General features: G+C 44.6%; 1 protein-coding gene and 1 long non-coding RNA gene across 2 annotated transcripts in view; one reads left to right on the forward strand and one right to left on the reverse strand.

Annotated features, from left to right (window-relative positions):
- The window catches only part of LOC125172011 (retinal-specific phospholipid-transporting ATPase ABCA4), a 105522-nt gene extending 103230 nt beyond the window's left edge, over nt 1-2292 (forward strand). The window contains exon 45 of the mRNA XM_047869409.1: nt 1903-2292. Coding sequence (XP_047725365.1) covers nt 1903-1908 — 6 coding nt within the window. The 3' untranslated portion in view covers nt 1909-2292. The remainder of the gene's footprint in view (nt 1-1902) is intronic.
- Nucleotides 828-16985, reverse strand: part of LOC125172014 (uncharacterized) — a 31636-nt gene continuing 15478 nt past the window's right edge. Inside the window, exon 2 of the long non-coding RNA XR_007154549.1 lies at nt 828-3003. This is a non-coding gene — a long non-coding RNA (uncharacterized LOC125172014). The remainder of the gene's footprint in view (nt 3004-16985) is intronic.

Below are 16985 nucleotides of genomic sequence, written 5' to 3' on the forward strand. Positions count from 1 at the left end.
CTGTAGTGATTTGGCAATTATATTCATTACAAATGCTCATGATAGTCACCATACAACATTGTTACAATATTATTGACTATATTCCCTATGCCATACTTTTCATCCCCATGACTTATTTATAACTGGAAGTTTGTACGTCTTTATCATCTTTACCTATTTCATCCATGCCCCTCACCCCTCCCTCTGGTAACCGCCAGTTTATTCTCTGTATTTATGAGTGTTTCTGACTTATTTGTTTTGATTTTTAGATTACACATATAAGTGAAATCACATGGTATCTGTCTTTCTGTCTTATTTCAGTTAGCATCATAGCCTCTCGGTCCATCCATGTTGTCATGAATGGCAAGATTTCATTCTTTTATGGCTGAATTATATTGCATTGTGTGTGTGTGTGTGTGTGTGTGTGTGTGTGTGTGTGTGTGTGTCACATCTTTTTCTTTAGTTTTTTTATTTGAGTATAGTTGACACACAATGTTATGTTTCAGGTATACAACATAATAATTCAACTTCTCTATACCTTATGCTATGCTTACCACAATATACCACATCTTTATCCATTCATCTCTCAGTGGACACTTGGGCTGCTTCCATATCTTGGCTATTGTAAATAATGCTGCAATAAACAGAGGAGTGCATGTATCCCTGTGAGTTAGTGTTTTTGTTTTCTTTGGGTAAATACCCAGAAGTGGAATTACTGGATCATATGGTATTTCTGTTTTCCACGGTGTTTTCCATAGTGGCTGCACCAATTTATATTCCCACCAACAGTGCATGAGGGTTTCCTTTTCTCCACATCCTCACCAACACTTGTTATTTCTTATCTTTTCGATACTAGCCATTTTGACTAGGATAAGGTGACATCTCATTGTGGTTTTGATTTGTATTTCCCTGATGTTGAGTGATGTTGAGCATCTTTTCATATGTCTGATGGCCATTTGTATGTCTTCTTTGGAAAAATGTCTTTTCAGGTCCTCTGGCCATTTTTTAATTGGATTTTTTTTTTCTGGTGGTGAGTCTGATCCTTAATCTTACACATTGTTAAAGAGTTTCCATGTATAACTCATATCCTTATCAATTAGTTTCTGAAGTACTGTCAACCTTGACTGGGATCTTTGCCCTACCTCAAAGCATGTTCTTAGCCCTTAATACTAGATTAATCATCTTCTTAAGAGGATGTGTGATTTTTAAACCAGAGAATTAATAAACCACATTTTGTCCAGATTTGGGTAGGCCTACATCCAACCCCCTCCTTACTGACACTCCCACCCACCCCCCCCAGAACTGGTATAGGAGTTCAACCTGTACCTTCTAACCAGACACCATGTCTCTGCAGTTAAAAAGGTGTCCAATTCTCTAGGAGCTGGACGTAATGCCTGACTTTGATTTGGAGCCTGCTATCCTAACCCCAGCTTCAATTTCTCCCACCTTTCCATGCCCCTGTCAGATTTTCATGCTTCCTAGGAGCCACCTCTGTAGGAACTACACAAAGGGAATTCTGTACCTCATGAATTACCTAAGTTATGATTCTTGGTTTTCAAGACAAGAAGAGCATGGTAACGTTTTTAGGCTAAAAACAAACCAAAAGATACCATGACAGCCTTTGGAAACTGCACAGAGGGTGTAGCTTCCCTCTAAGAGGTAAACATGTGCACACATATGGCATGAGTCTTTGTAATGTCTACACTGTAGAGCCAGAGGGACCTGGGGGTCATCTGGTCCAACCTTTTCGCAGACAAGGAAACAAGCATGGCCCGTACGTTGGTGATCTGACAGAACCACTGTCCTCAGCGGAGCTTCCTTCAGCAATTGATTGACAGATGTTTAACTTTTAAAGTCTAAAAGCCAATGTGCCATCTCTTCAAAAATCCAGGATGACAAGAGTCCATCTGACCTCCTCCACAGGTCTGATCTCCACACCACTCATTCACTATGGCCGGAAAGAAACCGCGGGCAGCTGGAAATGCGGGAGCCTTTGCCATGTGGTCATCTGACCAGACCAGCTCAGCAGCAGAAACAAACACATGCAGGCCAGGCAGCGGACTCCAAAGCGGACTCTTTCAGAGAGAAACCAAGACTGACTTGCTCACCTGGAACACCTGACGGTAAAACCGACCCGGTCAAACAAATGTGAAACCCTTTTCATCCAGCCAGCAGAAGTAGAACCCCAGCCTACCCTCTTAGTGGCACTGACTGGATATCACTCTCGTTTTCAATGGATCTGCTTCTGTGTGTGTGTGTGTGTGTGTGTGTGTGTGTGATTTTTAAGGAGAAAATAAAGTGCAAACGTGCTTATCACAGACTGAATTCACTCGTCTCCCCGGTGTGCGTCATCTGGTATTTAGACCTCCTTTGTGCCTGCGTAGCTTCCTGTCTCTGTGTGAGCTTCTGTGAGAGTTGTCCCAGAAGTGCTAGTCACGGCAGGATTCTGCAACGCTGGGGTGGAAGTGAATGGACTGGTCTTGAGGTTCCACGGCAAGTCTGCTTTAGAGGGTTTGAGGAAAACACCCAGCTGGTAATGCATGTAAACATTATCCATCGTCAGCTGGGTATTACCTGAATCTAGGTTTCCTGTCTGCTTGCCCAGCTTATTGAGTGCCTACCTCATAGGTGTAATTAGGACAGGAGACAAAGAGGCAAGGGCAGGTGAGAGTGGATCCTCGGTTGGATATGAGATCCAGTATGTCTATGTAACTGTTTAAAGATGTCGATGCCTCACTCATACAGTGCTGTGCCACTTCCACAGTGCTGACGTGTGCATCTTCTGCAGGGATGTTAGGGGGTAGTGGTTCACAGGACATCTGATTGCTCACAGAAAAGCTCACGAAGAATCAGAACATAATCGTTTTTAATCCAAACCATTTTAAGAGACTTGTGGATGAGGAGAGCAAACGGTGCCTTGCCAAGGCGGTCTTCTCTATATGGTCCACAGACAGGCTTCCTAGTTCAAGCACTTTCTGAAGCAGGGTTGCTCCACACACATAACACTCAGTGTAATCCAAAGTCCTGGGGTGAGGGAGGAAAGCAGGAGAAAGATGCTGAGATTTAGTAGCTCTTCCCGAGAAGGGCAAGTGGAAGAAAGTGAACATGAGGCGGTGACCTTTTTTCCCTCGGTAAGACTCCTATGCTTCCCCAGAGGCAGAAAGCAGAGGGCTTACACAGCTTTAAATCCTGCACAGTTACTGGCCCACCGCTTTACCCATTATAGATGTTTATCAGGAAACTACAGATTTACAAAACCACTCTGGTAGCCTCATAGCTTAATCTGGTTTTGACTTTTTTCTTAATCTACCAATGACCCAAACCATAAAACCATTTTAACTAGAATTAAAATAGTTTGGGAAAGCCCAGAGCATGCTGTTGATACTTACCACATGCCCTTGCATTCTGTCTGGTTTTGTCATCTAAGTCAGCAACTACCATATCACAAAGGAGACTAAGGTGTGGGGAGAGGAGCATAATCACTCATTTGTGCTGGGTCGTGATGGTTTGGGGAAGGAGTCCAGGACTGGGAAGAGTCAGATATGGGAGGAAGTCCCACCCTGCCTGGGGGAGGGAAGCTCAGTTTAGCTGCCCGTCTCAACTACACCTGAGCTCTCCACTGGAAATGTCTGTCTTTTCTGTCGTTTTCCCCGGCTCCTGACACACAAAAAACACTCAATAATTACTTGCCAAACTAAACATTATAAAAACCCAGCAAGGAAAGATATGCAGAAAAGAAATAGGTCCAAGAAAATGATACCTCTGAAAGCTAAAGACAGCAGCAAAGTGCAGGTAGACCGACAGGGATGCCATGCTTTTTTAAAAAATACCAATTACAAAACACACGCAGGGGGGAAGAAATCCAGGAGGAAGAGGCATGTTTACGCTTCGTTTGGGTTTGAAGAGTATTCCTGTTGGAAGCGTGGCTCAAATATCCTGAGAACATATTACTCTATTAAAAGGTCTCCCAATCTGATTTAATAAGATTTACAAAGAAGAGGTAGAGAAAATGGAGAGTCAGTTCAGAAAAAAGACCACTCAGGAGATATGCCAGGAATGTGACTTGTTGCCAGATCTTCTCAGGTTCCAGTTCTCTGGGGGAGCTGAAGATTTTGGAATAATGGAGAATCAAAAAAGAATCTTTGAGTAAAACAAAACAAAACTCCTAGAAAACTTTACTTTTGCCTGCTATTATGCCTCTCCTAAAGAGACAGTAAAGGGAAAGTGAGGCAGACAACAAGCTTTGGGCTTGGAAGAAAGATACCCTGTGACACCCTGGGTACTTGCCCCGGGGCCAACAAGGACGCAGTTCTGTAACACCAGTCCTGCAAAGTTTATGGAGAAAGGAAGATTATCCCTAGAAATACAGCAGCATGACCTTGGTGGGACAGCTGTTTCAAGCACCAGAAAGACTTAGACCACTAAGCCCAAGCTATGTGGGGCTTGGTTTCCTCAATGTAATAATTCAGTGCCTCAAGCAGATCCCAAGATTAATCATTTGTGACTCCTGATGTTCACAGGGCAGAATTGCTACCACATATTGTCCAAGGTGGTTGTCAAGTTAAGAAAAGCTTAGGTGCTAGAAGTTTCAGATTCATAGAACAGCCTTGTAGAACTACAAAATACCTCAGTGTTCAAAAACTAAGGCCTTAACGAACTGTTTTGTTTTGCACCATTTTATTGGAAAAGGAAACCATTTCCCAAAAAGATTAAATTACTTGGCTGGCCATGAAGCCTTCCCTGTGGGTCCCACTCTGGTCTTCCTCCAGTTATTTCACGCCTGTGTCCAAGGAGGCATCAGGCCCAGAACTCTGGAATTCCCTTCCCAAATGTTCTAAAGTCTGCTTGTAGGGCCTGCGTGGGCCTCTTTCCTGGATTAAAGGTGGTCTTTAATCATGCAGACTCATGTCTACATGTGGCATGTGAGGCCCCTTGGGAAAGCAGGAGAGGGAGGTGAGCCATGGGGCAGCTGGCTCTGCATCAACGTAGTCCAACATGGAGCTCCGTGGAAACCAAGAAGTCAGAATTGGAACTTCTGTCATCATGAAGGTCATTATGGAGCAGTTTGCTAGCTTAATTTATATTCTTTTTTTTTTCAATATATGAAATTTATTGTCAAATTGGTTTCCATACAGCACCCAGTGCTCATCCCAAAAGGTGCCCTCCTCAATACCCATCACCCACCCTCCCCTCCCTCCCACCACCCCCCCCCCCCCATCAACCCTCAGTTTGTTCTCAGTTTTTAAGAGTCTCTTATGCTTTGGCTCTCTCCCACTCTAACCTCTTTTTTTTTTTTTCTTCCCCTCCCCCATGGGTTTCTGTTAAGTTTCTCAGGATCCACATAAGAGTGAAAACATATGGTATCTGTCTTTCTCTGCATGGCTTATTTCACTTAGCATCACACTCTCCAGTTCCATCCACGTTGCTACAAAGGGCCATATTTCATTCTTTCTCATTGCCACGTAGTACTCCATTGTGTATATAAACCACAATTTCTTTATCCATTCATCAGTTGATGGACATTTCAGCTCTTTCCATAATTTGGCTATTGTTGAGAGTGCTGCTATAAACATCGGGGTACAAGTGCCCCTATGCCTCAGTACTCCTGTATCCCTTGGGTAAATTCCTAGCAGTGCTATTGCTGGGTCATAACTTAATTTATATTCTTGAAGAATTGAGACATATATTACATGAGAACTCCCAAAAGGTGCTCTCCTCAGAGCCTTTCCCAAAGCTCACCATGATACACTCAGCTTTCTGGGCAGGTGCCTGATATTAAGGTTCAGATGTATATGTCTTGTGGGACTTGGCCTAAACTAGTCACCCTCTTGATCTTGTACATTCGTAACTTCCATAAGGAACCACAGCTTACTATTACCAAATCCCATAGTCTTCGGTCATGGTGAGTTTCAGGAAGCACATTTCATCTACAAAGCACAGCACGGGTAGCACCTGGTCAGACAGCATTCCGGCACGCGGTGTGGCAGTGCTGCTAGTTTCGTTTTCCACCATAGCTTGGCAATCTCTTTGGTCTTGAACAATACTGACTGCTGCCAGAGAAGCAAAGGAGTAAGAGAGAAGAGGAAAGAAACTGAAGGCAGAAGAAGAGGAACAGAAAAAATTCCAGTGTTCCATTTTTCTGGTTATTAAGCAGAAAAGAAGACATAGCCTCTGTCTTCATGGTGTTAACATCCTCACACAGGGGTCAGCCCACTTTCTGAAAAATATCAAACATTTTCAGCTTTGCAGGTCAGACAGTCTCTGGTTGAAACACTCAATTTGGCCACTGTAGCACGGAAGCAGCTGTGGACAGTATTTAATGGAATGGGTGAGGCTGGATTTGGCTCACAGGCCATACTGTGCCCACCCTGTTCCAGTGAGTAAGCAGAGTTAGTATTAGAGGGACAGCAAAAGCAGCTCCGGGTGCCTTTTAGGGACTCCCAAACCACTTGTTGCCTTTCCTGTTATACAGTGGGGACTTTCACTCCAAATGAGCAAGGATAATTCTTAGGATGGAGAATGAGGATGATTTTCAAGCTCAGAAGCTATCATTTTAGATCTCCAATCTTGATTGATGGCTCCAAAACAGAAGATGATCCTTATCAATAACAACCGACAGCAACCAGCCTACAGGAAGGTGTCACCGAGCTTGGCTTTTTGCCTGCTTCACATCCACCAGGTCTCATGCAACAGGATATCTTATGGGCGTAAGCATCAATTCTTGGCCTAAAGCAGCGTCTAAGGGCCCAGCTCCAAATATCCATGTTCCTTCCCTCAGCTAACCAAGAAGCTCTATAGAAACAAAGTAGCACAGTCAGTAGATTGATTAATGTTTAAATATGGGCTCTTGGGCAAAAATGTCAGGGAAGAACTAGGAAGTCTGCATTTATTTTTAGTCCTCTATTTGGACAGAGTTTCCCTTTTTTGGAGTAACCAGTGGTATTTACCACTATAAAGACATAAGCCTTGAATTTACAGAATGCTAAGCCATTATAAGCAACTTTGTACGTTTTTAAAATTTTTAATTATCATCCATCTCTGAGATTCTGAACTCTTCTCCCCCTAAGGCTCAACATCTCAGAGTCACCCTCCTCCTTGATCTCCTCCTCCTCCTTCCAGCTTCCAGCATCACTAGGTCATTCTCAGCTGTCCCTCTTATTTTGCTTTTATCATTTCCCTTTCTCCACTACCTTTACTGCTTTTTGCCTGGGTGATGTTCCAGCTTCTAACTGTCTTCTCCCATCCATCGATACCATACTTAAGCTCTTGAATTCTGTTCAGTAATCATTACTGAGCAGCTGTTTTGAAATAGGCACTGTGCTAATTACGATGAAACAAGAATAAAGCTCTAACATCACTCCGGTGGGGAAGCTGTCCCAGAAACAGATCAGGTCAATGCAGTAGGAAGAGAGTGCTATAGACCAAATGTTTATATCCCCTCAAAATTCATATGGTGAAATCTAACCCCCAATGTGCTGGTACTTGGAGGTGGTGGGGCCTTTAGGGGGTCCTTAGGTCATGAAGGTAGAACCCTTGTGAATGGGATTAGTCCCATCCTAGAGAGCTCCCCAGCCATTCTGTCATACACAGTTACAGGGAAAAAACAGCCATCTGTGAATCAGGAAGTGGATCTTCATCAGATGCCCAATCTTCCAGCATCTTGATCTTAGACTTCTAGCCTCCAAAACTGTGAGAAAGAAATTTCTGCTGTTTATAAGCTACCCAGGCTACAGTATTCTATTGTAGCAGTCTGAACAGACTGAGATAGAAGGAAGAGGAAAAGAGAAGGAGAGAGAGAGAGAGAGAGAGACTATAAATGAATGACCTATAGGAGCCCAGAGGAAGCCCACTCAATCCCGACAAGCAGGAAGTAGGAGGGAATAGAGAAGTCTTCCCAAAAAGATCATGCACCTACTCAAGTTTCCAGTGATTCTCATAAATCTCAGAATAAGGTACAAAACCCTCAACTTGGCATTAATAGCCTTTCATTTGTCCCCAATTTACCCTTCCAGTTTTAATCCTTGTCAGTCCCCATTATATATGTATAATCCAGCCAAACCAAATCCCTAAAAGGCCTTCATTTTCTCATCTCCCTGTTTTTAATCATTCTCCTCCCCCCTAGTATCCAGATATAAAGAACTATTAAGATTCAAAAAGATAAGACAAACAGCCCTAGAGAACAATGAGCAAGGAATATAAATAGGCACTTCATAGAAGAGGAAACTCATATTGTCACTAAACATATGAAAAGATGCTCAGTCTCACTAGTAATCAAGGAAATGGAAATCCAAATAATAGGATACTACTTAACACCTATCAAGTTGGCAAAAATTAGAAAGTCAAATAATACTGTCTTAAGTCAGCTTGGGCTGCTATAAGTACCATAGACCGGGTGGCTTATGACCAACAGAGATGTACTTCTCATAGTTCTAGAGGCTGGAAGTCAGGGCACCAACATGGTCAGGCTCTGGTGAGAGCCCTTTTCTGGGTTGCACATTGCTGATTTTTGTTGTATCCTCACATGCAGAAGGAGAGCAATCTAGCTTTCTAGCCTCTTATAAAGGCACACAGCCCATGGATAAGGGCTCTACCCTCATGACCTAATTACTTCCCAAAGACCCCCACCTCCTAATACCATCACATTGGAGACTAGATTTCAATACATGAATTTCAGGGGGTACAAACATTCAGTCCATAAAAGCTATCAAACCTGGGGCAAAGTCACGGGGTTGTGGGAACTCTCACTACTGATGGGAGCATATGATGGTTGTCCCCAAGGCCACCCCTACGTTCAGAGACTGGCTAGGAGGACTTGCATATAGTTGTAGTCATGGCTAAGATTTATTACAATGCAATATAGTGTCTGTCTTCTTCTTCCACAATAACAGAGTAATGGCTCGGTGTGTGATTGCCCAGGTAGGGACTGCGTTCCTTACACTTGTAGCAAGGGGTAGTGTTGTCATTGAGTTCACTCTGGCAGAATGAAGTGGAAGTGATAATGTGCACCATTGGAACCGGAGTGCACTTCCCTGCTCTCTTCTCCAATCTAATATCTGGACTTGGTTTTGTGGTAACCCAGCTTCAACCATGGAAATGACCTCAAGGACTTGGGATGGCAGAGCTACAAGATAGAAGGACTATGGGTTCCTGAGTAGGGAGGGGGGGGTGGGGAGCAGGGGCTGGGAGGGGGCAGAGCTGCCCAACAATGCAGCACATACCTCCTAGACTATGAGGTGGCCCAAAAACGTTTGCATCTTGCTTACAGCAGCCTAGATTGGTTGACTTAAGTGATGTGATAGAAATATCATTTTTGACTCACCCAACAACCAAAAACGAGCCATTCTAGACTGAAGCCAAGAAGCCAATGCTGTAACAGGCCCCTAGGCCCTGTGCACTGGTAACAACGGGCCCTAGGTCAGCTAACAAGGAGCTTACCTTGAAGGGAAGTAAACTGGGCTCCCCATCCCACGTGGGGAAGCATACACACTCCCTCCGAAGAAACTCAGGCAGCTGCGTAGGGTGTTAAAGCTTCTCAACAGAGCAAGCCTGGAAACCCCTACTTAGATGTACAAATGTCCTCAGGAGAACCCAGAATACTTCCTGCAAGCCTGGGGCCGGCTGCCAGCTCAGCAGCTGGCTCCACACTAATCATTGGGAACTCTTTCTCTAGGAAGATGCAGTAAGCAACATCACTGGACCCAAAAACCAGCTGGACTGGTGTTGGATAGACCAGGGAGAAAGAGTGTTTATCAAGCAGGATTGAATCTCCATAAAATTGTCCGGTTCCGAGCAAGGCTACTAGCAGCTCCCAAGCCATGTGAATCCCAATTCCAACTGGCTACTCACCAGATAACAATCAGGGATCAAAGATCAGTTGTTACATAACATAGACATGGCCCACAGCAGGGGTGCACGCGCGTGCGCGTGCACACACACACACACACACACACACACTTTTATTAGCAACAGACCTTGGCTTTGATAACTACATTCTACCCCATTTGCTCAGGAGTGTGTTTTTATTTTTAATAACTCCAAATAATGAATGCCTATTTTTGATGTTCTATAAAAAAAAAAAAATAGACCAGCTATCTGAAGGCGCTAAGGCAGAAGGAAACTAGGGTATCTGACCCTGGACCTTGCAAAAAGGAGTGTGGAATTTGCCAACGGATGTAGCTATGAAGATATTTTCAATAATTAGCATTTTCAACAGTTTTCAGCCTGTCTCTGAGAAACAGCCTGGACTCTTCATTAGAGACAATAAAAAGATTTAAGGAACTTGCCCAAGGCCAGAGGGAGACTCCATGTCGGAGCCAGAATTAGGCTCAAGTCTTAATGGCCCCCATCGGTCTTCAGCCAACGCTCACACCTTCCAGTCTTTTAATTAAAAAGAAGAGCAGAGAGAGGCGCCTGGGTGGTTCAGTCAGTTAAGCATTTGGCTTCGGCTCAGGTCATGATCTTGCAGGTTCGTGGGTTTCAACCCCGCATCAGGCTCTGTGCTGACAGCTAAGAGCCTGGAGCATGCTTTGGATTCTGTGTCTCCCTCTCTCTCTGTCCCTCACCTGCTCGCTCTTTCTCTCTCTCTCTCTCTCTCTCTCTCTCTCTCTCTCTCTCTCTCAAAAATAAATAAAAATTAAAAAAAAAAAATTAAAGAAAAAAAAAGCAGAGAAACAGATGGGTATCAAGCAAAGGCCAAAACTGCATGTATGTGCTTGCCAGACCCTCTTCTCAGAAAGCATAGTATTTCTATAATTACCAACAAAGAGCTGAAAGGAAGGAAAGAAGAGAGGAAGGGGATAGGTTTTGCAGTTCTTAAAACACTAATGAGACACAAAGCTAGGGATTGGGCAGGAGATAGGTGGAGAAGAGATCTGAAACAGTGCCGTAACTGTGTGCAGAGAGACCGGGTAGCTGAGGTCGTGCACGGAACTGAGCAGGGAGCATCAGGCTGGAACGGACTTTGGGGGACACAGGGACAGTATTTCCTCACGACACTCCCCAACAGCATCATTCCATGGAAAATCCGATGAACAAACATTGTTTCATGAGGTTCTGTGATGAGGTGAAAAGAATGGCAGATATCAGGCCAAACTAGAAGAGGCAAAAGGACTTAAGAAAGCTAAAGCAGCAGAGGTGGTGAGACACTTGGACTAAACACTCCGGAGCTGTGACATGCCCTGGGGCTCTGGGAACAGACTCCACGAGTGAGGAGAGGCTGGACAAGAGCCTCCTGTCAGGCTGCGGTTGCAAAAGGCAGGCAGAGGTAAAGCCGGCAGTGGAAGTTCCAGAGCCTGCGTCTCACAGCTTTAGGAGTGTTGAGAATGTTCTAAACGTGAAAACACATAGGCCTCCTACTCCATGATCTGCCTTCATGTGGGCGACAGATAAAGAAGAGTTATGGTTGGCCAGAGCAGAAAGAGGGATGGTGGCCTCTTTCAAAACCACAAAAGCCATGGTCTGGAGCAGAGTCCAAGAAGGGAGAAGGCTTGCTTCCTCTCTCTGCTTTCAGCCATTTGGGGACACAAGGGAAGTCAGCAGTCTGCAACCCAGAAGAGGGACCTCATCAGAACTCCACCATGCTGGCACCCTGCTCTTAAACTTCCAGCCTGCAAAACCGTGAGAAATAAAATTTTGTTGCTTATTTAAAAGGGGAGGGGGGAGGTTAAGATTGTCATCAAGGGGTTGGTTTCTCGACACCAGGCCCAGATGCTCACCCTCCCGCAGGTGTCATGTTCCCACAAACACACACAGGGCCCACAGCTAGTCTTCAGTGGACTGCCCAAAACAAGGCCTTCATCGTAAAACCTCACCACACGGGCTTGCCACGCTGTCCCTGGAGCTCATGGAAGGTAGTGCTAGCTCTACCTTTTCCAAACTCTTCATAGTTCTTGGCCCAGTTTTTGTCTGGTTCCAGACTCTTGCTGATGGTGGTGTTTGTGGCCCCTTCCACAGTTGCTGCCTTCAGGACTTGGCAACGCTACTTGATCTTAAGAGCGCCAACCCTTGGTGTGCCCGCCAAGGCTGACCCAGACCGTCACTCCTTTCTCCTTGAAAGTCCTGGGGTAGGACCTCTATCTTAGTTTCAGCTTTTGGGTTCCCTGACCCCCCACTATAGCCTACCCCCAACCAACGACCCCAGTGGCCTACCAGTCCTACCACGGGCCTGTTGAGCATGGTTTCGCATAGTTTGGACAGGACAACAGTGGGACTTGTGATTGTACTTCCATTTGTACTTTGTTGCATATAGTATGCCTAATCATGGCTACTAAAGTGTGCATGGTTAATCTTACTGCCTGAGCTGCTTCTGTATTAATCCCTTTGTTGTCCTTAAGAGAATTTAAAATAAATACCACTGCTGCCATTGGAGTTCTGTTAAGAAAATGTACTAAACCCAGTAGACCCAAGTCTCTGGTGCCTCTAACTTGAGAACTTGATTCATTTGCAACTGTTTCGGAGCCTCTACTAAGGGCCAGGAAGCATAGTACACACTGGGAAACCAGGGACAAGACATGGCCCCCATTCCTGTGGAACACATAGTCCAATGGGGAGAAATATGAGTACCCAAATGATTATGAGTCAGCATAAGCACCGCTAAGAGGTAAGTGGAAGAAGCATGCTTAACCCAAAGGAGACATGGCTGAGTACATTATTAAAAGGAGAAAAGAAAACAAAGGGAAGGAGGCAGGGGAATGGGAGGGAGCATGTTCTAAGCAGTGGGAGCAACAGGGGGTGGGGGTGAGAGACCCTAACTCTGTGCAGTGCATCAGTCTGGCTAGAAGCTGGGAGTACAGGGTGAGCAGGTGCTTCCAGGGGGAGAGAAGATAGAGACAGATCCGCATCCTGGTGGGTCTTGTACTCCAGGCTCTGCAGTTTGGATTTTGTCCTGTAACAGGAGATATCCATGGGGGAGTTTGTTCTAACTGTGGTTCCCGAATGCTGCACACAGAAATTCAGATTTAGCAGGTCAGGGAGTGGACCCAGGAATCTGCATTTTTATAAGCACTCCCTTTGCTGGATGAGTTTGTTGAAGAGGATGATTGGATAACACTTGTCTAAATACAGCTGTAGGAGATGTAGAGCCATAGAGGGGTGGTGTGATCAGATCTGTTTCAGAAAAGTCACTCTGGCAGAAAGTACCCCATCCATGCTCACTCAGCAAAGCTCCCTAATCCTTTGATAATCCCCCAGTAACCTTCTGCTACCCATGGGGTGTAGAGCTCAGAGTAGGCTCTGAAAGAGACAGACTCCTGAGAAAAGAGGCCACTGGGAGGGTCATGCCTGAGTACTCCTGGACTGTTTTCCTTGCGACATTTGTAGCCCCAAACCCAGGGCAACCAGTGCTTGCTGCGAAAATACAAAAGCTTTGGGGCCCTAGGTCCACTGATGGACCTCTGGATTCTAGAGAATACAGGCTGTGCTGGGGGCTGGAGCCTGGGGTAGATCCACGTCCAGTCTAGTCAGGGCCACAGGAGCTCTGGACAGGACAGAACCTGTGCTCGTTTGGTTAACAAAAGCCCAGGGGGAATTTGGGTGCAGGCCATGTCAGCTACTTACCTGAAATGCCAAGTCTATCATTTCAGAGAATGGAACTCACCCTGCTTGTAGCCCAGTTTCCTACAGCCAGTGGTGATTAATGCATTGATAAATATGACAATGACATTCCAACCAAGAGCCTGCCCACTCACCCCCTTGGAGCTGCCTAACCAACTGAGCAGGATTTCTGCAGAAAAATGCCTTCTCATTATCTGGTGATTCTGAGCCTGGTAAAAAACCCAAGCCGACTGACACTGGCTGACAGCATGGAAGGTTAGGTAATGTTCACATTACCCTGGTGCTCACCACCCACGTGCATCCCAGGATGAACCCTCAGAGCCCAGCCCTGGTCGCATCTTCCGTGCCTCTTCCACGGCAAAGCTGCGTCTCCCCCAGGATTGCACGATGCCATCGTCTGTAACATTTCATTTCATATTCTGCCATCTCAGAGGGCAAGAACCATATGTTTCAGGCTTCTTTTTTCTGATTCCCTACGCCAATGAGTGGCCACTCAAATGAGCATGCTTGAAACAACCATGAGGCCTCTGTCTGGGCCCATGTTCAGCCACTGAGCCAACATGCTAAGAGCTTAGCCCTGCAGCCACCCAGTCACCAGCTTCTAGACCAAGACATGTGTTTCTTGAACACTCCCTAGATTTTTCTTTTTTTGGCTTACACTTAGCAGGATTGCCCTACCACTGGATGAATCCTGACTGGCATTTGCTGTGACTAAGCCTCATTTACACTCTGGTGGAACACCACTGAGGACCTAGAGAAGAAAATGGAAAAATAATCACTTTCAACTGCTTTAAACAGCCAGTAGGAGATGATTCCATTTAAAGCAGCTACAAGGTACCTAACTCAAATATTTTGGCTTTTCTGTGTCAACTTGTCTGTCAATTTCCAGGCCATAAACATTTAAAAAATCATTTGTATGTGATCTAATGACATTTGTGAGTGTGTAGTCAATACCTAAAAAATCTAAGAAACATCAACCTCATATAATTAATCAAAAGATAAGTTTCAACATAGGTATCAAAAATCTTTATCATGGGGCACCTGGGTGGCTCAGTTGGTTTGAGCATCTGACTCTTGATTTGGGCTCAGGTCATGATCTCACAGTTCATGAGATTAAGCCCCACATCAGGCTCTGCTGCTGACAGTGTAGAGTCTGCTCGAGATTCTCTCTCTCCTCTCTCTCTGTCCCTCCCCTTCATGCACAATTTCTCTTTCTCTCTCTCAAATAAATAAACATACAAAATATTTATCATTAACAGTGAGTTTATAGAGAGTCAAGCATTTGTAATCAGCTTTCAATACCATGATTCAAGCTTGAAGAAATGGCTATCAAAGATACTATTCTACTCTAAAGAACTAAAGTAATAGTGTCATTACAGTTCATTAATATGAGGAGTTGAGTGGTTGGCCCTAGTAAGACCCAATCAAGTACACTATGTCTTGGTACAGAGGCCAAGAGGTCAGGACAATCCAATGATGATGGTCTCTTTGCTGTCCATGATGCCTGGTGAGTTTGTAATTCACCTAACTGGTGGGCACTGTCACCACCCATTGTGATATGGAATAAAGATATTGAAATCTTTTTTTTTTTAATTTTTTTTTCAACGTTTATTTATTTTTGGGACAGAGATAGACAGAGCAGGAACGGGGGAGGGGCAGAGAGAGAGGGAGACACAGAATCGGAAACAGGCTCCAGGCTCTGAGCCATCAGCCCAGAGCCCGACGCGGGGCTCGAACTCACGGACCGCGAGATCGTGACCTGGCTGAAGTCGGACGCTTAACCGACTGCGCCACCCAGGCGCCCCAAGATATCTGAAATCTTGAGAGAACTTTAAGATTTAGGATTCAGGAATTGGTTTATTTTAATTCAAATAAACCTTTAAGTAGTCTTCAAAATGATATGTTGTCATCTTATAACTATTTTGTGAAAAATAAAGACATATATGTAAGATACTTTCACATACACGATATTCATTCTATGTCATTTAATTCTAGATATTATTATCCCAACTTTTATTAAGAGGATTAACCTGGGGCTCAGGGAGAGACTCAAGATCATATAACTGGTAAGTCGCAGAGTTGGGACTCACCCAGATCTGTCTGCCCCAATTTTCATATTCCTTCTGCTACACTTTCTATCACATCACACCTATGATACCTAGGTTTGCTCCTTTTATCCAGAAGACACAATTGTTTCTCGATCTTATAGTCAAGAATTTCCAGCTGGTGTAAACAAAAATTACAACGAAAAACTCTACATATTGATCATATGTGTCCTACTGGTCTAGGGTGTCCCCTAGCATATTTAAACCAGTGCCAATAAGGCCAGAACCAAAGGTTAGGGGGGTCCACTGCCATACTTCTACCCTTCCCAAATGCCTTCAGCTCAGGGACACTACTCAGAAGCACAGGACAGGTTTTCAGACACCCAATGACAAAAATGAGTTTCAGTAGATTAATATTTACTCCTGAAACATGCACACAAACAGCTGTGCTGCCCTTCATCTTAACAGCCATACAAAAGGCTTTACGTGCCCCTGGCTGTTTCCTCTCAGAGACTGGATATCAGACAGGTTGGGCAGAGTCCTTCCCATTTTCAAATAAACCCCAAATGCCTCAAGCTGTAATAATTGTGTGACAAAGGCTGTGACTCCTTAACTACCCCCCACCCATAGCAAACAGAGTAGGCTGAAGAGACCTAATAGGAATGAGGAACACTAACATTTGTCAAGTTCTCATTATGAGCTAGAAGCTTTCAAAATAACCCTGCGAAGTAGTTATTTTTACCCCTGCTTTTAAGATAAGGCCACCCAAACTGGGAGATTGAATTATCTACCAAGCTATAGAACTAATGAGAGACACAGCTAAGATTTGAACCTAAGCCTGTCTCTCTTAACACCCATGGGTTTGGAGGGAGGTGTTCAGGGCTGTGTTTGTTGCATATAGGGGCAAGCTGAAGAATCACTGTAGACCATGGAGACTGAGTTTCAGAGGGGTCCAGGACTCTCCTGCCCACAATGTCATCCCTACCCTGGTGAGGTGGGCAAGTAACCATGAGTTCTGAGCAGCTCTGAGACCCTAAGATGCTCAATGTCTCCTGGATGACTTAATCAATGACAGTACCTTATTCTATTTCATTTAATGGTTATCTCTTCAATGGTTTCATGGTTATCTCATTTAATTTCATTTCATATAATTTTATTCTTCCTTATGATGATGAAGGTATTTTTATTCATAGCATACTTCTTTCTGACCTTGGCTAAATCTATGCTAATGAGGTGACTAATAGTGGGCCCCCTACATAGCTTCAGAGGAAGCAACCATGTGATTAGATTGGGGGTGGGAGGGGGAAGGGCTGAAAGTTGAGTTCAATCACCAATTGCCAATGATTTCTTCAGCCATGCCTATATAAAGAAACCCCATATAAAAATTGTAAACAACAGGGTTTGGGAGCT

The sequence above is a fragment of the Prionailurus viverrinus genome, chromosome C1 (assembly GCF_022837055.1).
Source record: "Prionailurus viverrinus isolate Anna chromosome C1, UM_Priviv_1.0, whole genome shotgun sequence".
In the NCBI taxonomy this organism is placed as follows: Eukaryota; Metazoa; Chordata; class Mammalia; order Carnivora; family Felidae; genus Prionailurus; species Prionailurus viverrinus.